This window comes from Urtica dioica, chromosome 10 (assembly GCF_054948205.1).
Source record: "Urtica dioica subsp. dioica isolate 48M chromosome 10, U.dioica_male_clone48M_v1_H2, whole genome shotgun sequence".
In the NCBI taxonomy this organism is placed as follows: Eukaryota; Viridiplantae; Streptophyta; class Magnoliopsida; order Rosales; family Urticaceae; genus Urtica; species Urtica dioica.
This window is the reverse complement of record NC_142765.1, coordinates 23,248,551-23,267,348: the sequence shown is the minus strand read 5'-3', so window position 1 is coordinate 23,267,348 and position 18,798 is coordinate 23,248,551. Positions and strand designations below refer to the sequence as shown.

Below are 18,798 nucleotides of genomic sequence, written 5' to 3'. Positions count from 1 at the left end.
CGTGCAACATCTAATCTAAGGAAAAAAATCATTCGCGTCAATCATGATCGAGATCATAATAACCATTCAGGAAAAGTCGATATAAAATGTCAACTACTTGTAATTTTCCGTATTTTTATTATTCTAATACTAACCAATCTCTCAACAGATAAGCCGAAAATAAAGACGTGCGAATTGATCTGACACCAAAAAACACGACAAATTAATTAAATATATACACATTCTCTATCTGGACACATACAATCAAAATGTCTGTAAATACTTGCAACCAGTTATGTTTATATTCATGGCTACCACGTCTCACAAAGTGCCACACCAATACATTTATAATATATATATAACAAGAAGTCACACGTATATAAGATACACGTATACACGCAGACAAAGAATTGATTCAGCAGATTATGACTTTGTCAGAAAGATTTCATACTTCTGTGTCTAGAAACCAAAAAAATACACTGAAAAACATATATATTGGCTAATAAGATTAGTCATCAATTATATAGCAAAAATGGGAAGGAAATATGGAAGGCTATGTATAGGGCGTCGAGGAGGGTGTTTCGGGACGAAGCCACGGAAGCGAAGATCAACCTCGTTCGGGTCCACTGCCACGTCAGCGACGGGTCAGACCGCCGAGTTTCTGAGCAGCGGTGGAGGGACGATTTCGGAGAGCTTGAGCAACATAATAAATGATGGTCATAACGACCAAGATCATGATCATGATGAGGATGAAGATCAGAATAAGATCGTTGGGAACAAGATAATGATTTTGGTTGATTCAAGCATTGAGGCAAAAGGTGGTCTTGATTGGGCTCTCTCACACACTGTCCAGAGCCAAGACACGGTTGTGCTTCTTCATGTTGCCATGCCTAGCTCCAATTCCAAACAAGGTATATATATATGTGAATATTGATACATATTATTAATTATCTCTATCTAAAACAAATAGTATCATCATCATTTACTTCAAAAATAATTCATTATAAGCTTTAAATTGTTTTTTTATTTTAACACTAGACCTCTTTTGCTTTTTTCTCAATTTCTGGCCTCCCAAAGTTCAACATCTTGGGATATTTATTAAAATTACTTAACATATTTGCAGATTCAAATGGGAAGGTTAATGATCTGAGGGCTACAGAACTCCTTCACTCAATGAAGAACATGTGTGAGAAGCAAAGGCCTGGGGTGAGTTAAAAACTATTAAGTAATGATGAAAATAGAATACCGTATAGAAAAAGATAAATTATAATAACAATAGTTAGTATATACATATGAAAAAAATCAAATAATAAGTAGATAAAAACTGATGGAAGTCTTAGAATGTTTATGATAGTCTTTTTCTGGCATGCATGATCATATGGAATATACTTATTTAAGAATATATTTATGAGATGAGCTGTTCATAAAGAAATTGCTTTTCATATTTTACTTTGAAATAAAATTGGTTTTTAATCATGCATAGGTTCTATAAAATAATGTTCGAAAAAAGAGCAAGTCCAGTCCGATGTTGTACCTTCCAAACCAATGAATATATATATTTTTTTATAACAACCAGATAAACGTAACAACTTATATTCTCTTGAGAATTTTTTATTTTTTTTTAAATGTCAACAATATTAACTTAAGAGGCCTAGATTTTGTAGTGATGCGTGAATGGGATGAGTCATCAAAGACAAATCTATCCAATAACGAGCATTACATTTAATTCTGTATAATTTAGATGCTATCCCATTCCCAACCAACAACTAATTATAAATTATTTGTTTTTTTCTTTGCATGATTAATTAATTAAAATATGTATAGGTGCAAGTTGAAATAGAGTTGCTACAAGGAAAAGAAAAGGGTCCAATAGTTGTAGAGGCAGCAAAGAGGACAAAAGTGTCGCTTCTTGTGATTGGGCAGAAGAGAAAGAGGTCTATATGGTGGAGCCTCAGGATGATGTGGACAAGGAGGTCAAAACGACGTGACGTGGCGGATTATTGCGTCCAAAACGCTCAGTGCATGACCATTGCGGTTAGAAGGAAGAACAAGAAGTTTGGAGGGTATTTGATTACCACCAAACGTCACAAGAACTTTTGGCTTTTAGCTTAATTTATTTTATACTTGTTTTATGGAGAAATGTTGTTTCGATTAAGTTTGATTTAATTTTCACACCCCTATATTTGTATGCCTTGTGTGGAATGAAAACGTTGATTGGTCCAACCATGTATATGTCATCAAAGCATTTTTTTTTATCCAATAAAAATGAATTTAGTTAATCCTGCATCATGTACCTGTTTACATATATTAGAGTATAGTCCTCGTTTTCCCAAAAACGACTGTCATTTACAGCTTTATTTTCTATCGTTTGTCTAAATGGACTAGTTGATTATGTTAGTTACTTCTATATGTATAAGGACTAAAAGGGATGTAATCTTTAATTCATCAATGAATAATTTCTCGTTTTATCATTGAGCAAAACATTATCTTCGTCAACATGGTATCAAAGCTCTTCTCGTTGTTGCTCTGATAGGTGTTCGTCTTCTCCGATCTGCAACTCTTATCGCTCCGATTGGTGATCTTTGTCTTCTCCGGATTTTCATGGATCATCACAACACAGATCAATGTGTCATTTTATTGCATCCAATCGCGTCGAAGCTGGATGCGAACAATTATATCGTGTGGAGAAAGCAAGTTCAAGTCATGCTCCGTAGTCACAATTTGCAGAGCTTCTTTTTATCGAAAGTCGTTTCACCCTAGAGAGAAACCGCGAGAATGGAAATGTCAATCTTACGTTCATCAGCAGGGATTGGCAGGATCAACTGGTAAATTCATGGCTTATGGCCTCACTTAGCGACATTGTTCTTGTTAACGCCTGAAAATGGATCAACACGAAAACCGGTCCGCGGTTTGGTCTAGGACCGGACCCTATGACCGCGCAGTGGTCGAACGGAGAAGTTGTCCCAACACGTGTACCTCCGCCGTGCCGGAAAAGGATTTCCGACGACTCGTCACCTGAGAAAAGAGAGAAACGTGAGCTAAAGGACCGCGGAGGGGTTTCCTCCGGCGGGCACTCCGACGCTCAACATTAGTCTAGGTGTCGTGCTTCGAAGTTCTAGAGAGAGAAGCTCTGATGAGAGAGAAGCAGAGGTTTTGTAAGTGTGAGCCAACTTACCTCTAAATGAGAAAAATTGAGGTATTTATAGAGATGTGATGATGGGTTGGGGTGAAACCGTCACTTTCTCGGATCCGGGGTGGAGGCCGACATTATGAGGCAGGTCGCCTTTGGCGAGAGTGGAGGCCGCCATTACGAGGCAGGTCGTTATTGACGAGAGTGGAGGCCGACATTATGAGGCAGGTCGCCTTTGGCGAGAGTGGAGGCCGCCATTACGAGGCAGGTCGTCATTGACGAGAGTGGAGGCCGACATTATGAGGCAGATCGCCCTTGGCGAGAGTGGAGGTCTCCATTACGAGGCAGGTCGTCATTGACGAGAGTGGAGGCCGCCATAACGAGGCAGGCCGTCATTAACAAGAGTGGAGGCCGCCATTATGAGGCAGGTCGCCTATGACGAGAGTGGAGGCCGCCATAATGAGGCAGGTCGCCCTTGGCGAGAGTGGAGGCCGCCAATATGAGGCAGGTCGCCCTTGGCGAGAGTGGAGGCCGCCATTATGAGGCAGGTCGCCCTTAGCGAGAATGGAGGCCGCCATTTTGAGGCGGGTCGCCCTCGGCGAGAATGGAGGTCGTCGAAGTCATGACCGGGTGAGAAGGATGCCTTCTTGGAGGCGATCCTGGCTGTGTTTCCTTGTTTTTGGGTTGGGCTCCGATGGTTTTTATGATCGGGAAAAATCCCACATAACAGTTCTCTCTTACCTGGTCTCAATTAGGGCGAAGATTTCTCAGTTTAAAACTCAATTGAATGGAATTAAGAAAGGATCTATGTCTATCAATGAATATCTGCTCAAGATCCAAAACATAATTGATTTACTCGCTATGGTTAGAGAAACAACGAAAGCTAAAGAATATATCGAGTACATCTATAGCGGCTTGCCTGATGAGTATGAAAATTTCATCATAAGCATGGATACGCGATTAGATCCACTCTCAGTACTGAAATTGAGTTATGCTTCTTATACAAGAAAGTAGAACTGAAAATAAGCATCTCACTTAGACTGACTCTCCCATGGCCAACCTCTCTCAATATGCGAATTCCAGTTGGAATCGAGGTCGTGGATCCAATTCTGGTCACAACTCAGGTTACAACAATTCGCCACTATCTCGAGGAGGTTATTATCCTCAGCGTGGAGGCACTCCTCAATTCACTGGAAGAGGTAACTCACACGCACCAGTTCACTTCAGGACGTGGCTACACACCTCAAGCACCTCGAGGTCGTGGATCCGGTGGCCACGGTCATGGTCAATGTCAATTGTGTGGAAAGACTAGTCATCTTGTATTGTAGTGCTATTACATATTCGATCATACCTTCTCTGGTCCCACTGATCAGCTCAGCAACAGTCAGAATCCACAAGAAATACAAGGTCATCTAGCTGAGTTTGGTGATGATCGGTTCACTGACGTCCAATATAACCTTGGCTCAGACTCAGCTTATGATTTCTCTCCCGAAGACTAGTTTCCTGCAACAATGTTAGCCACACCTGAGAGCGTGGTTGACTCAAATTGGTACCCGGACTCAGAGGCAATACACCAAATTGCCTGCTCTGAAGAAAATTTAGCTCAGAGCAACGAGTTTACATGCTCAGAAAAAGTCATATCATGCAATGGTATGTGCTTCAACATCTCTAGTATTGGACTCTTCCTTTGTTACTCACAATCATCACAAACCTCTTCTCATATAAAACTCCAACACGTGCCTAAAATCTCCTTATTGTGTAAAAATTTGCAGCTGACAATAATGCTTACTTTGAGTTTTATCCTACGGCGTGTTTTTTCAAGGATCATGTCAAGGCTTTGTACACAATGGTATATATGTCTTTCTTTGATAAGCCAAGTTGTCCCTAAACACAAAGCCAAGTCTACAATCACAGTCATCTACAAGTCCGGTACTCACAACCTCAAGTTCATCTATGGTGTCAAATAATCATGTCAGTGCAAATGTCTCTAGTGTAAATCAGTTTTCAATGTCTCCTAGTTTTGAGTGATGACACAATAGCACATGCTTCTGAGAAAATTGTAAACGTTGTTCTACACTCCTATAATGTATGTAGTGTATCAAGCTTGTTGTTTAGGCAACGTCCACAAGTTTCCATTCCCATCTTCCAATAATGTCTACACAAAACCAGTTCAATCGATTAACACTTATTGCTACTCGTCCAGTGGTTACCACTATTGCATACACTTCATTGATGCTTATTCACGGTTTAATCGGATCTACTTGTTGAGACAAAAGTCAGAAGCACTTGCCACTTTCAAACTGTTCAAAAAAACATGCCGAGCTAACGCTAGGGGCAAAAATTTTGGTAGTGCAGTCTGATTGAGATGGAGAGTATCGACCATTCACTTGCTATCTTACCTCTCAAGGGATTGTTCACAGAAGCTCATGTCCTCATCGTCATCAACAAAATGGTTGACTGAGCGCAAGCACCGGCATATTGTACGACAAGGTTTTGTGTGTACTTGGGCTCCAACTTGGTTGCTTGGTCCTCACGCAAGCAACACATGATTTCTGCTCCTCCACAAAAGTAGATTTGTGTGCCTTTGCGAGTCCTTTTTCCGAGACGTTATGGCTGTAATCATTGCTTGGAGAACTTGGCCATTTACCTCCATGCCGCCATGTCCTCTGGTGTGACAACCTAGTGCTGTGCAGATCGCTGCAAATCTAGTCCTTCACGCTAGGACCAAGCACTTAGAGATTGATCTCTACTTTGTCCAAGAGAAGGTTTTTCAACGACTGCTCGATGTCCGCCATGTCCCCGCTCTTAATCAGACAGCTTGCGTGCTCACCAAGCCTATCTCCAACTCTCGTTTTCCTGCTCTGCAATCCAAACTCCGCGTCGAACCCTTTTCGACAGTGAGTTTGCGCATGGAATCTTTAGATCACCGATGTGGGACTTTTCTTTAACAAAACATGGTATTTTATCTTTATCGATCTTCACGATGGGTTCATGAACTTCATCTCTAGCTTTGAAGCTCTTGATACCACGGAAATGAGCTAGTTCCAACTAGTAGGGATTTGGATAATTGGTCACCAAAAAATCAGGACCTAACGTATTTGCACTGATATTATTTAAACCACCTTCTTTCATCGTTAAAAGCCAGACCGAGTAAAAAGATTTCACTTGATATTTTAGTTTTCAGAAAAACAAAATTCATTTATTCGAGTAAAAGAAAATGCACTCTACATTTACATTACTAAAAAGATTTGACTTCTTTGCATTAAACTAACTACAGAAGAACAATATTTCAGCTATATACTAAGTTATTTAAATTCTAGTTTTAATTATGTGCTGCAAGATACAATTTTCCTAATTGCAGTCATTTAGACGTGTAAATTGGACATAATTAGTTGTCAGCAATTTATCTTGACTTGTGCTATTGGTATTAAGTTAGGACAAGACATGTATGCAATATGCAATAACAATTCTCCAAAAAATCCATTTACAGTTTTTTGGTTGTAAAAAATATACATGTAACTGATGTACGCTAATAATCTTGACACCAAAATTAATTTATTTTTTTAATTTTTTTTATCCCTAGGGATTTATTGTTTGAAATAATATGAATAATATGAATTATTAAGAGGAAAATCAGGTGATCGAAATTGTTCACTTGAAAGTCGTCTACGGTGATTTGAAGGAGCAATCGTGTCTATACGCGATGCGTTGCAGGTGATCATAACCCGCAAGCACTCCGGCTCCGGCGACACCGAGAAGCATATTTGCAGAGAGTCCTCGGTAGAGGGCTGCGAAGCCTTCGAGACGGACGATCTCTTTGAAGGCGTGAAGCGAATTGCGATACTTTGAGGGTTGTCCCGACGTCATCATCATCCTCCGTCGAACGGTGTCAAAAGGGTACGCACACCCCCCTGAAAACGTCGTCACGCTCCAACCCAAGAAGAAACTCGCTACAAAATTCCCCTGCATAACATACAAATATTATAAAGAACCGTTTACCTCTCAACTCAGTATTTTCGAGCGTATTTACCTCTCAACTCGTTTTTATTCAACATGTAGATTACGTCGTAACTAATTTGCTATTCAAAATTCAGATACGAAGGACAAAAAAATCGAAAATGAAATTGCCAAAATTGCAAGTTGGCGAAGGAGATCACCAAAATATACAAATTAATTAATAAACGTAGTATCAAATGACTGCTACTCAAATAAAATAGATAGGAGGCCATGTAGTCTAGAAAGAAAGACTAGAAGACTACCATAAATAAAAGGTTCTTTCTAAAGGATATCATTTCAACAAGATGAATAGATTAGTTCAAAATAACCCGTTTTGTGGTGCTTACGAAACACAAGAAAAAAACCGATTATCAATGACGAGCCATGGAATCTGAACGGGCTGGTTGATAATATCAATCATTGTATTGCCTTACGGCTCTTTTCCTTGTTGTAAGGAGTTTAAAATGTTCACTTTAGCGGAATTGTGTCGGGATCGGTCTAATTCCTTGTAATTTCTTTCCCTAGTGTCCTTTTGAAAGAAAGAAAAAAAAAAACAGCATGAATGAAAGTGCAGAAGATAAAGACAAAGCCAAATACCTCGAAAGGACCGACCAACACGATGGGTTTGACAGTGTCGTAGATCCCAAAGTACAGGCCTCGGTACAGTGTGATTCCGACAATGGAAACTCCGAATCCCCGATAAAGGCCGGTGATCCCGTCGCTCGACACAGTTTTCCGGTACACATCGACGAGCCCTTTGAAGTGGCGTTGGCCATCGAGCGAGTGCGCTATCGCATCGGTGGCCAAGCGGGTTCGAGCGAAATCGAGATGGTACAAACACAGAGAGGTCGTTGCCCCGGCGGCGCTCCCAGATGCCAAGTTACCGGCAAACCATTTCAAGTACCCGTCTCTCTCCTTGGAGCACCCCAATTTTGATTTGAAGTAACCTTTAAACGCAAAGTTGAATGCCTACGGATATAATAATCCAAAATCTGGTAATCACATTTGGTAGCATTGTAATAATGTGCAGATTAAAACTCGCCAAACACAGGCGATAGTTTCATAATGTTTAGTGAAAACAAAACTTGGCAAAACCAAATAGTAATCCAAAATCTGGTGAATCGCTTACGGTGTACTAAAAATTACTTTGTGAAAAAGAGTATTCACGAAGAAAATAAAAATACATATGTAAATGCGAAATTCATCGTGTGACTAGAGAGGTTAGTTCAGGGTTAGTGGTAAGCCTGCATAGTATACTAAATTATTAATTAATTGTGATAAACCACAAAGGGTTGGTCTAGTAGTAAGAGCGATTCTTGGGACCTTATACCAGTCCCCGGTGCTTGTGGATATTAGTCAGCACCACGGTTAACAAAACAAAAATTAATCATTTAAGCTGATAAAGGGTTCGAGTTATGAAAAGTCTATAAAACAAATGTAGCAAGTTCACAATCCCAAAAAACTCATGCGTTCAAGAAAACCAGAAGCGCAAAAGACACAATCATCTCATTTGATGATTCGGTACATGAAACACATAATCATTCCCACCCAATTTTTTTTTTTTTATAACTGTGGTGTAGACCCGAGTAAAATCCACGAGATAGACCGATAAGGTCTCAAGAATCGCCCTTATCACTGGACCAACTCAAGCCCCTTGGGTTTACGCAAAGTCTCATTTGATATGAATCAGTACATGAAACATACAATCCAATCCACCCAATTAATTAAATCTTACAAACCAAATATTATAGAGAACCCGAAGAAGTGAGTACCTGAGTAGGGAAATATCTGATGACATTGGCCTGGTTTCCTCTCCAGAACGAAGGAAAACCTTCCTCTCTGAAAACCCTTTTAAAGCCGTCTCGAACTCCAAGGTAAGGCCTTTGGATTTGACCCCGCTTGATCATCTCGCCTTGGTTCTGAAGCAAGAGCTTCACTCTCTCTATCGGAGCCGCCGAGCTCTTCGCGATCACCGCAGCCACTCCTCCCATCAAAAAATCTGCCGAGAACTTCTCGGACTGCCTTGTCATTGCCGTTCCTTGTAATCCACACAATGCTTTTTTGCAGTTTGAAATCTCTTTCTAATGGATAGTAAAAGAGGTACGTCTAAGTCAAAGCTATACAAGACAACTTCAAGTAAGAAACTTTTGAATTCGGTCTATGAATTAGAGGAAGAAAGTTTTCAATTTTTTTTTCTTCCTTTTCTATTGAATTTGAATACACATACCCAATACATGAAAATCACCCCAGTTGTTAACAATCCTAATCCCGAAATTCCAGTTCAACCACATATTTTGTCAAGCAAAAGGAAACAAAACCCATTCCACCAATTTATAAAAATTCCGAGGAAAATCATATGAAATGCAGTGTAATGTGAAGAAAGCCAACGAGAGAGAGAGAGAGAGAGAGAGAGGGAGAGAGAGAGAGAGAGCGAACCTTAATATTATTAAACAAATGATTTGGGGAATAAGTCGAACGAATTTGATTTTGGTTTTGGAGAAGAACGCAATCCAGTTATTTGTGGAATGTATAATTTTGCAACTCATATAATAATTTATCATTCCGTCCAAATTTCGACGCCCGAGAAATTGAAGACTAAAAACGACGCCACACCGTCATATTTTTGCAAATAAATTCATTCAAGTATTTATTGAAATGAAATTTCAGGACCTTTATATTTTAGCATATTGCATTTTTTTTTTCAAAGGCCAAATTTTCTAGTTTCAATCCTTTCCTTTTTAAAAAAATAAAATAAAGTCCTTCTCTCTCTCCCATCATTTCTTTTACAAAAAAATTAGTCAAGCCACTGAAAGTCTAAGAATAGTTAGATATCTAACATTTTGTAAATTTTTTTATAAATAACCATCCCAATTTATTTACGGCACTCATAAAAAAGACAAAAATACCCAAAACCATTGAGCCTTATTTCTATGTTTTGTTTCGTAGTTGTGAACTTGTGATATTTTTGGCTTTTCAATGGTTCACAATGAATTAGGACAATCTGCCATCGGAAATGAAATTATGATCTCTATGTTAGAAAACATGAAATAATAAGGATTTAATGACCATATAGTATTCAAGTCTTAGGTTGAAATTGATCTTGGTCGTTCGGTATCGGAAGGGATTGGAATTTATCCGTTCTAACCAATTTCAACGTCCACCAAAACTTTGTTCCGATAAGAACGCTTAAAGTGTTTCCGGTTTTGTGTAAGGAATTGATATGGTACAGTATAGACCGGAAGTCGTTTCTTCTAGTTTGTATCGTTAAGGTTTATTTTGTTTTTTTGTTGGCTCTAAACTTTTAGATTTCTATCCATTGAATTCAACAGCTCCAAGAATAGACTGGTGCCATATGTAATGGAAGCCTGAATTTTTTTTATATTATAACTCTAAAAAGATTTGTCCTATAAATACACCCACACCTTCTCACATTTTTCTTTATAACAACAATATCTCTATGAAATCCTCTCATACTCTCTAAATTTTTGTTATAAAGTATAATATAATGTTGCAGTATATAGTTTTATAATATAATTTAATTCGTAAAGTTTTGTTATATAATTATATCTTACCGAAGTTCTCCTCGATTCCGCCAATCACTATACAAAACACTCCGCACAAATTCCACCACCACCACCATCACATGATCCCTCTTCCCCCGCTAATCAATTTCTTTGTCCCAAGTTAGTCAAAAATACAAAATACTTACCACCCTTGCCTCATCGGGAAGAGATTCCCAACTTCTCGTCACACGAGAAGATAAAAGAGAGTGGGCTAAGAGATAGATTTCTCTCGATACGTTCTCCAACTTTCAACATTAGTTCGATTGTTATGGCTGAGGTAGAGAGTCTCATCTCATTTCTAGACTTTATTGCTTTTAAAAGCGAGTAATAGTAGTTTAGTGTCTGGTGAGAGAGATAGAGTTTTACTAAATGAGAAAAGTTTGCATTTTGAGTAATGCTTGGAATCTATAAAGAGAGGTAAGGAGCTTAGGGACACAAAACTATCGTTTGGTGTACCCGGAAGAGTCATCAGGGCCGGCCCAAACTCACCGGGACTCTAGGCGATTCAATATTTTGGGGCCCTATAATACTAATAAAATTTAAATTTTCAAGGTAAAAATGTAAATTTTTTAAAAAATGGGCCAAAAGTGTAAATTTTTAGAGTAAAAATATAATTTTTTTTTTTAAAATAGGTAAAAAGTGTAAAATTTTTGGGGTACATACACATATGGGGCCCTAGGCCTGGGCCTAGCCCGCCTTAGCCCAAGGCCGGCAATGAGAGTCATGGTCGTAAGTCAAGTCGCGATCACTTGCTGAGACTTGCGAACTTCTTTGTGCCGAGTCTTCCAAGTGTCGGTGTCACACCCTCGAGATCATATGCCGACACCACACCACCGAGCTAAACGCTGACAAGCATCAGCGGGTGGCAAGGGACGACGAGGGATCCATGTTTCTATGCCACACTCTCGAGGCCATAAGTCGTAGACAGCACGACATAAAGGGACGCCGAAGGAGGCAAGTGCTTACATTAAAAACAATGTTTTTTTTTCTTCATATTTTATCACTAATCGTAGTTTTTTCATTACATGTGCTATCATGCTTTTTGAAGAAATGACTTTTATTCGATAATGAGAAAAACACTACTCAATGATCATATTAGTCTTTGACTGATAAAATCGCAAAAAACGGAAATGGGAAATAGACGTCATGAGAAAGAGACCCTCTAAACCGCTCATTTTTTGTGCACCTCTTAAAAAAACCCACCACGAGTAAGACTCTCTCGAACCCAACCCAAAACCGACGAGCCAAGCGACCAAGCCCTCGTGACTAGATCCGTCTAAAACAAGCAGCTTTTTTAGGGCAATATAATGTAGTAAAAAAAATAATTAAAGGTAACATAATTTAATTTTGATGTCTACTCAACCATCTAAAGAGCTCCAATTCGCCCGATTCCTATGTAAATTAATAATTTGTTAACCACATCCTCAATCTCGAAGGAATCTGCAGTGTTGTCACTGACAACAACAAAAAAAATAAATAAATAAAGCTTCCACGTTATATTTCATTTGGGCACACAGACATTATGACTGGCGTTAAAGATTGATTCTTCACATCTTTTTTTTTTTGTCACTGTTTTTGCAAAACAGTAGAGAGAGAGCCAAACCGTCATTGCGTTATTATTATTAGTTTATTACCCGGATTCTGTTTTCGCTCTCTCAATTTCACTTTCCGTATTACTTTGAGCTGGTTCTCGCCTCTTTACTCAGCTCTTTAAGCAGAGTTCCAGGGAATCCCGAAGAGGAAACAGATTGGAGCGTGAGAGACTTGGATTCAATAAAAATTAAAGCTTTGATTGGTTGATTTTCGTATTAGAGAGAGAGAGAGAGAGAACGAATCCCACTGATTGAGAGAGTCCTGGAAGTGAGAGAGAGAGTCGGTCGGTCGGTCGCTTGGGATTGAATCTTGGAAATGGATTGAAAGTTTCTCGGAGAGACGGAGAGAGAGAGAGAGAGAGAGAGAGATGAGACGACGAGCGGCGGATTTCAGACGGCCGGTTCGTCGGCGATTCACGCAATGGATCTGGGTTCTTCTCGGGCTTTTCTCAATCGCCGGGCTGTGCTTGTTTGTTCTTCACCACAACCACGATGAAGATCGGGTTCACCAGCCCTCACTGGTATGCTTCTACATTCAACTCCGCTTAAAAAGAGAGTACATTTCTGATCTCGGTCAATAAGCTTGGAATGTGCATGAACTTGCGGTTTGAATTTGGTTTTTCAGATTTTTGTTCTATTTTTTTTTTTTTAGCTTTATTGGATCAGGTGAATGAATTGTCAGTGTGAATTTAGGATTGTGTGGTTTTGGATATTGTTTAACATTTGGCCTTTTTCTTCTGAACTTGTTCTTGTTGCAACAAGGTCCTGAGGTCTTTCTTCTTAGGCGTTCCTTACGGAATGAGTATATAAATGTGCAGAGTTGGGTATTTTGCACCCTAATAGTGAAATGTCTGCATCATGAATTTGGCTTGTCGTTTACGTTGAGTCGCATAGAATCCCATCGAAATTGATCTGCTCCGATGTTCTAATCTTTTTGTATCTTGAGCTCGAATTGTCGACTTTGGACCGACAGAATCGCCTTTTTTGGCAGAGATGAAAATAGATAAGCAAAATCGATAGCGGTCCCTAATATAAGGATGGCATTTTTTTTTTCTTTCTCTTCTTCTTTTAAATAGTGCCAGTTAGTATTTGTCCAGGGAAAGGAATAAAATTGTGCTACGGCCTTATAATTGGTGTTTGAGTGATCATTGGTTATGTATGGATTCTGAATCTCTCGAATACCCATCTTTCTTGCATTTTTCGTGACATTTTAGTCATGTATTTTTCAAGGTTATAATCATTATCCAATGGATTTTTATTGTTATATCCGTAGTTGCGCGTGTTTTGTCCCCAATTCGTTCGTGTATCTTCCTACTTACTTTCTGTTGTCCAATTGTCTGTATGGCTACTATTTGTTCGCAAGGTAAATGGGTATGTCAAACTATGAATGTCCGTATATTTGGAATATTATTTGTATCGGAGAATTAATTCAAAGGTCTAGATATCCATTTAGTTTAATGTTTAATCTAATATTTGGCTCGTCTCTTCCAGAACAAGAACGTGAGAGTGGAAGAGGTTTCTCGCGAAGACTTAAACTTTACTCGAGAAATATTGAGTGCAACCTCGTTTTCACGCCAGTTGGCGGAGCAAATAACGCTTGCCAAAGCGTATGTAATAATCGCGAAAGAGCACAACAATCTTCACCTCGCTTGGCAGCTCAGTAATAAGATCAGAAGCAGCCAGCTTTTGCTCTCGAAATCCGCGCTGAGAGGACACTCGATAACGCTCGAAGAAGCGGAGCCGCTCATCAAAAGCCTGTCGTCTCTGATCTTCAAAGCACAAGACGCTCACTACGACATCGCGACCACCATAGTCACGATGAAGTCCCACATCCAAGCGCTCGAAGAACGGGCCGTCGCCGCGACCGCCCAGAGCACCGTTTTCGGCCAGCTCATCGCCAAATCGCTGCCCAAGAGCCTCCACTGCTTGAAAGTCAAGCTCGTCGAAGACTGGCTCGCGAGCCCGTCTCTGCAAGACCTCGCGAACGAGAGGAAAAACTCTCCCCGGCTCGTCGATAACAATCTCTACCACTTCTGCGTCTTCTCGGACAACGTCCTGGCCGTCTCGGTCGTGGTCAACTCCACGGTCTCGAACGCCGAGCACCCGAAACAGCTCGTATTCCACATCGTCACGGACGGAATAACCCACGGATCGATGCAGGCTTGGTTCCTCCGAAACGACTTCAGAGGCTCGACGGTCGAGGTTCAGAACATCCACGACCTCTCGTGGCTGGACCCGAACATCGACCACCTCAGATTCTACATCCCCGAGATATACCCTCAGCTCGAGAAGGTGGTTTTTCTCGACGACGACGTCGTAGTCCAAAAGGACCTGACTCCGCTCTTCTCGCTGGATCTTCACGGGAACGTGAACGGCGCGGTCGAGACGTGCCTCGAGGCGTTTCACCGCTTCTACAAGTACCTCAACTTCTCGAGCCCCGTGATCAGCTCGAAGATCGACCCTCAGGCTTGCGGCTGGGCGTTCGGGGTCAACGTGTTCGACCTGGTCGCGTGGCGGAGAGCGAACGTGACGGCCCGGTACCGCTACTGGCGGGACCAGAACGCCGACGGGACTCTCTGGAGGCTCGGGACGCTGCCACCTGGCCTCCTCGCGTTCTACGGCCTCACCGAGCCGCTCGATCGGAGATGGCACGTGTTGGGGCTGGGCTACGATTTCGGCATCGACAACAGGATGATCGAGAGCGCCGCGGTGATCCACTACAACGGGAACATGAAGCCCTGGCTGAGCCTCGCCATCGCTCGTTACAAGCCCTTGTGGCAACGGTACGTCAATCAAACCCACCCGTATCTCCGAGATTGCGCCGTGAGATAATATTAAATTAATGCGTGTTTCGTCGCCCTCCTCGATATTTCTATAAAATTCAGACCCGGGATAGTGCTATTATTATTATTGTTATTATAGAGTCAAGAAAGTAGAAAATTTTGACTTTGTTACAGGAAGAAGAAGAAGGAAAAACAAAATACAAGAAAAGGAAAAAGATTTATTTTATACGGTTTAGAAAGTTTTCATATCTTTGGTTGGTGGGGGATTCATTTTTGGTTGGTGGGGGGTTTTGGGTTTCCCTGTACCAGCTGTACAATTATTTGTTCATCAAATCTTGTAATAATTATCGGTTCGTGCCTTAAGTTATTATCTTGTAACTAATGAACAAGGTTTCATTGTGCATTTCCTGGTAGAAGTCCTCAAAATTCAGTTTCAGTTTCAGTTTCTGACTTGCTTGTATCTAAATTTTATAGAATTGCATTTGCTCAACTCCTAATCACTAATTAAGTATGCCGTGTTTAGAACCAAGAAGTTGGTAGTGACAAAGATGAAAGCCGAGATGTGTGGATACGCGCACGGTCTCAGGTTCAATCCCCCCATAAACTCGCAAAATTTAGTCTGTCGGGCGAACTAGTCATCCTAACCTTTCCGCCAAAACCTCTTTCCAAAGTGATCGTGGAAATAAAATCTAATGATCAAATCTCTTTTTCGTTTATTGGATCTTGTCTCTAGAGAGAGACTCAGATTACATTACCTCTAAAATTTAGTAAAATTGAACAAATCAGCAATATATAGCTATCACTATTTTGGTTTGATATTTACACTATATGGTGTAATTTTACACTCAATTTTAGTTTTTCTCCGAAATTACCATACAATATTTACAATTGTCAAGCTCCAACAATCTCTATGGGAATCCTCCTATCTACCATTGGGCGAGACCAGCCCGTAGGAAAGTTTGAGGACTATTTATGCCAAAAGCTCTATACATAACCTAAAGTAAACAAGAATTATCAAAACCTTGCAAATGAAGGCTAACCAAATTAGCTTGAATTTCTTTCCAAGTTACTAATTATATATAAAGTAGCTGATGGATCTCTAGACACAAATCATTGTCCAGTGAATTTTTTTTTTTTTTTTTTATATATATAGAAAAAAGAAAAAAAAAATTAGATCCTAGACGCAAATAATACTCGTTCGTACGGATTTTTTTTAATCAGTAAATTAAAAATATCTTCAAAAAACTTTAAATTAAATTTTATTCAAATCTAAATATTTCTGGGTATATCTTCATATATTTCTTCCTCAAAACTAAAATATATTAATTATTCCGCTCCAATGCGCGAGGCATACTGCTCGTGTGTACTATAAAGTCATGCATTTGACAAGGCAAGAAATCTCGTAATCATATATGCTTTCAAATTCTAAACGGAAGGCCAGGTAGCGATCTCAGAGCGACCATCCTCGGTGGCACATGCTCGGAACATTCCCATGGTGTTGAAAGGCATAGCGACCTCTCCGGAGGCCGACACGGCGACCAAGCCGCACGTGCCGACGGGGACCCTCTCCACGGCGCAGGCGGCGGCCTCTCGGAGCGGAAGGCCCTTGAACTCCATGAGCGCGGCCACGTCCCTCGCGACCGTGCCGCGGATGATGAACTCGCCTTTCCCCGTCGCAGAGACCGCGCAGAGCTCGTTCGCGTACGTCCCCGACCCCACCATCGGCGTGTCCCCGACCCTCCCCACCATCTTGTTCACCAGCCCTCCCGTCGACGTCGCCGTTGCTAAACCCCCGTGCCCGTCCACCGCCACGCACCCCACCGTCCCTTGGCTGTCCCCGTTTTCTATCGATTTCGGGCTTGGCTCCGTGTAATCAAGCTATAATAATAATAATAATAAGAAGAAGAAGAAGAGAGTATTAAGAGCTAATCAAGTAATAACTCTATGAATATCAAGTTGCAATATATATTATCCATGAACAGCTTCTCTATCCTTATTCTTTGACGATTTTTCGGGGGCAAATTTATAAATTCTTAAAACCAAAATTTCTAGTCTAGCCATATGAAACGTTAGAAATTTTCAAATAACCAACTTTTCATTAATTTTTGGTAAATAGTCACGTAAATCTATTTATGCTATCGAAATGATAAAAAAACACAGAGTAAATTTCTAATAAATATGTGTAAATAACGTTGATTACCGTCATATTTTATGCTATTTACGACAATTTTTTGGCTAAAACGTAAACGCTTATGTTATTTGGCTTATATCGCTAAATAATTGAAATTTCTATTAGTAAGGAATAGTAAAAGAGAAACAAATAATATTAGTATTGCGTACCTGTGTTCTGTTTGCGTCCTTGGCTTGCTTAAGCCTCTGGATATTTTCTTCTGTGACAAAATGATTTGGATCTACAATCTCGACACCCTGTTATACGATCCCGGTAGAGTTAAAATTAGGATAAACCGTTACATGGATGGGTTTCAATGAAGAGAAATGCTCTCTCACTTGTTCCCTGGCGAAAGCCTCGGCTCCGGCGAATCCGAGGTAAATGTGAGGGGTTTTTTCCATGACGAGCCTGGCCAGAGATATCGGGTTGACCACGGTCTTGAGGCCCGAAACGGCACCGCAATTCTTGGTGTTTCCGTCCATAATGCAGGCCTCCATTTCCACTGTTCCGTCGGAAGCTAACACCGATCCTCTGCCGGCGTTGAATTCGGGAATGTTCTCGAGCTCGCGGACCTAATTAAATTAGATCGTATTACATATTATTCGGTAATAATAATAATATAAGAAAAAGACACGGGATCGATCAAAAGAAGCACAGAAAAGTTAGGGTTTGGAAAGTGAGATACCACGAGCTCGACGACGTCCATGGCAGATTTTCCAGCTTTGAGGGCGTCGACGCCGATTCCGAGGCAGTGACGGAGGGCTTCCTCACGTGGCCGTAGGCGTTCCTCCGGCAGACTCCTCGGAATGTCTCCTCCGCCGCCGTGGATTGCTATAGCCCAACCACCCATTCTCTCTCTCTCTCTCTCTCTCTCTCTCTCTCTATATATATATATATATATATGTTGGAGATTAATGGAGTGTGACTTGAGACTTGCATTTACGTATAAATAAAACAAAAAGTATTCGGACTGTACAAGCGAGTAAGCGGTTAGCGCGCTACGCTGTCACGAACACGTGAAATTTAATCCTTTTTCTTTTTCTTTTTTTTTAGAAATTTCAAAAACCACGTGAGTTGAGCAAAATTTAAGATATATGTGCCAAATGTTAAAAATGGTAAAAACATCGAGAATACATCTTCTCACCTACTCTAACAACTCTCTCGATGATCGCGAGTTGAGGTCCCGCACGGCCACCTAAGGCCCTTGTCGTTTGAGTTTATTTCTGTTTTCTTTACCGTTGGTTTCTGTTTCATTCTTATCTTTGTAATCACGGTTTTCCTCCGCCATACATGAGGACTTTTATGACATTTCGTGACTCCGACCACGTTTCAAAAAAAAAAAAAAAACAACTCTCCTCTTTAGCCAAAAAAAAAAAAAAAAAAAGATCTCATATTGTTTAGAATAATTATTGGTAAGTGCATTTTCGTACTTGCTGATTGAAATAATAAAGTACAAAAAATATTCATTAGAAGCATTATTGGTAAGTGCGTTTTCATACTTGCTGATTGATATAATAAAGTACAAAACAACAAAATATTATGATTTATTAGTTTAAGTCCTATGACAACTCGCAATAAATGAAGA

The 18,798-nt window shown here is 40.4% G+C and overlaps 4 protein-coding genes across 5 annotated transcripts; 2 read left to right on the top strand and 2 right to left on the bottom strand.

Moving 5' to 3' along the window:
• The first annotated feature begins 355 nt into the window (after positions 1-355).
• LOC149384182 (uncharacterized) lies at positions 356-2,301 on the top strand. Its single transcript, XM_089629196.1, has 3 exons — positions 356-890; positions 1,103-1,185; positions 1,804-2,301. Exons 1-3 carry the CDS (start codon positions 512-514, stop codon positions 2,089-2,091), a joined length of 750 nt encoding a protein of 249 aa, XP_089485322.1. The 5' UTR covers positions 356-511; the 3' UTR covers positions 2,092-2,301.
• Positions 2,302-6,547: 4,246 nt separating this feature from the next.
• ER-ANT1 (endoplasmic reticulum-adenine nucleotide transporter 1) lies at positions 6,548-9,710 on the bottom strand. Its single transcript, XM_089628754.1, has 4 exons — positions 9,542-9,710; positions 8,878-9,186; positions 7,703-8,074; positions 6,548-7,072 (listed from the first exon to the last, which is right to left on the bottom strand). Exons 2-4 carry the CDS (start codon positions 9,133-9,135, stop codon positions 6,776-6,778), a joined length of 927 nt encoding a protein of 308 aa, XP_089484880.1. The 5' UTR covers positions 9,136-9,186; positions 9,542-9,710; the 3' UTR covers positions 6,548-6,775.
• Positions 9,711-12,190: 2,480 nt separating this feature from the next.
• On the top strand, positions 12,191-15,490 carry GAUT11 (galacturonosyltransferase 11). Of its 2 annotated transcripts, XM_089629146.1 has the most exons (3): positions 12,191-12,781; positions 13,752-15,043; positions 15,218-15,490. In XM_089629146.1, the coding sequence occupies exons 1-3, from the start codon at positions 12,629-12,631 to the stop codon at positions 15,423-15,425; spliced, it is 1,653 nt and encodes a 550-aa protein (XP_089485272.1). In that variant the 5' UTR covers positions 12,191-12,628; the 3' UTR covers positions 15,426-15,490. The 2 variants fall into 2 exon arrangements, with proteins under 2 accessions (XP_089485272.1, XP_089485273.1); XM_089629147.1 differs by having other exon boundaries at positions 13,752-15,437.
• Positions 15,491-16,398: 908 nt separating this feature from the next.
• ASPGA1 (N-terminal nucleophile aminohydrolases (Ntn hydrolases) superfamily protein) lies at positions 16,399-18,106 on the bottom strand. The gene is made up of 4 exons (XM_089628775.1): positions 17,899-18,106; positions 17,552-17,785; positions 17,384-17,470; positions 16,399-16,921 (listed from the first exon to the last, which is right to left on the bottom strand). The coding sequence occupies exons 1-4, from the start codon at positions 18,061-18,063 to the stop codon at positions 16,469-16,471; spliced, it is 939 nt and encodes a 312-aa protein (XP_089484901.1). The 5' UTR covers positions 18,064-18,106; the 3' UTR covers positions 16,399-16,468.
• Positions 18,107-18,798: the final 692 nt, after the last annotated feature.

What these genes read in the sequence shown, in the direction of transcription:
- LOC149384182 (XM_089629196.1), top strand. Translation starts at nt 512, where the DNA reads ATGGGAAGGAAATATGGAAGGCTATGTATAGGGCGTCGAGGAGGGTGT. An exon ending in TAGCTCCAATTCCAAACAAG is followed by an intron (nt 891 to 1,102) that starts GTATATATATAT and finishes ACATATTTGCAG; the next exon opens with ATTCAAATGGGAAGGTTAAT. An exon ending in GTGAGAAGCAAAGGCCTGGG is followed by an intron (nt 1,186 to 1,803) that starts GTGAGTTAAAAA and finishes AAATATGTATAG; the next exon opens with GTGCAAGTTGAAATAGAGTT.
- ER-ANT1 (XM_089628754.1), bottom strand. Translation starts at nt 9,135, where the DNA reads ATGACAAGGCAGTCCGAGAAGTTCTCGGCAGATTTTTTGATGGGAGGA. An exon ending in TCAGATATTTCCCTACTCAG is followed by an intron (nt 8,075 to 8,877) that starts GTACTCACTTCT and finishes TTATATCCGTAG; the next exon opens with GCATTCAACTTTGCGTTTAA. An exon ending in TGTTGGTCGGTCCTTTCGAG is followed by an intron (nt 7,073 to 7,702) that starts GTATTTGGCTTT and finishes TATGTTATGCAG; the next exon opens with GGGAATTTTGTAGCGAGTTT.
- GAUT11 (XM_089629146.1), top strand. Translation starts at nt 12,629, where the DNA reads ATGAGACGACGAGCGGCGGATTTCAGACGGCCGGTTCGTCGGCGATTC. An exon ending in GGGTTCACCAGCCCTCACTG is followed by an intron (nt 12,782 to 13,751) that starts GTATGCTTCTAC and finishes CGTCTCTTCCAG; the next exon opens with AACAAGAACGTGAGAGTGGA. An exon ending in TACAAGCCCTTGTGGCAACG is followed by an intron (nt 15,044 to 15,217) that starts GTACGTCAATCA and finishes ACTTTGTTACAG; the next exon opens with GAAGAAGAAGAAGGAAAAAC.
- ASPGA1 (XM_089628775.1), bottom strand. Translation starts at nt 18,063, where the DNA reads ATGGGTGGTTGGGCTATAGCAATCCACGGCGGCGGAGGAGACATTCCG. An exon ending in AGGCTTTCGCCAGGGAACAA is followed by an intron (nt 17,471 to 17,551) that starts GTGAGAGAGCAT and finishes ATCGTATAACAG; the next exon opens with GGTGTCGAGATTGTAGATCC. An exon ending in AGGACGCAAACAGAACACAG is followed by an intron (nt 16,922 to 17,383) that starts GTACGCAATACT and finishes TTATTATTATAG; the next exon opens with CTTGATTACACGGAGCCAAG.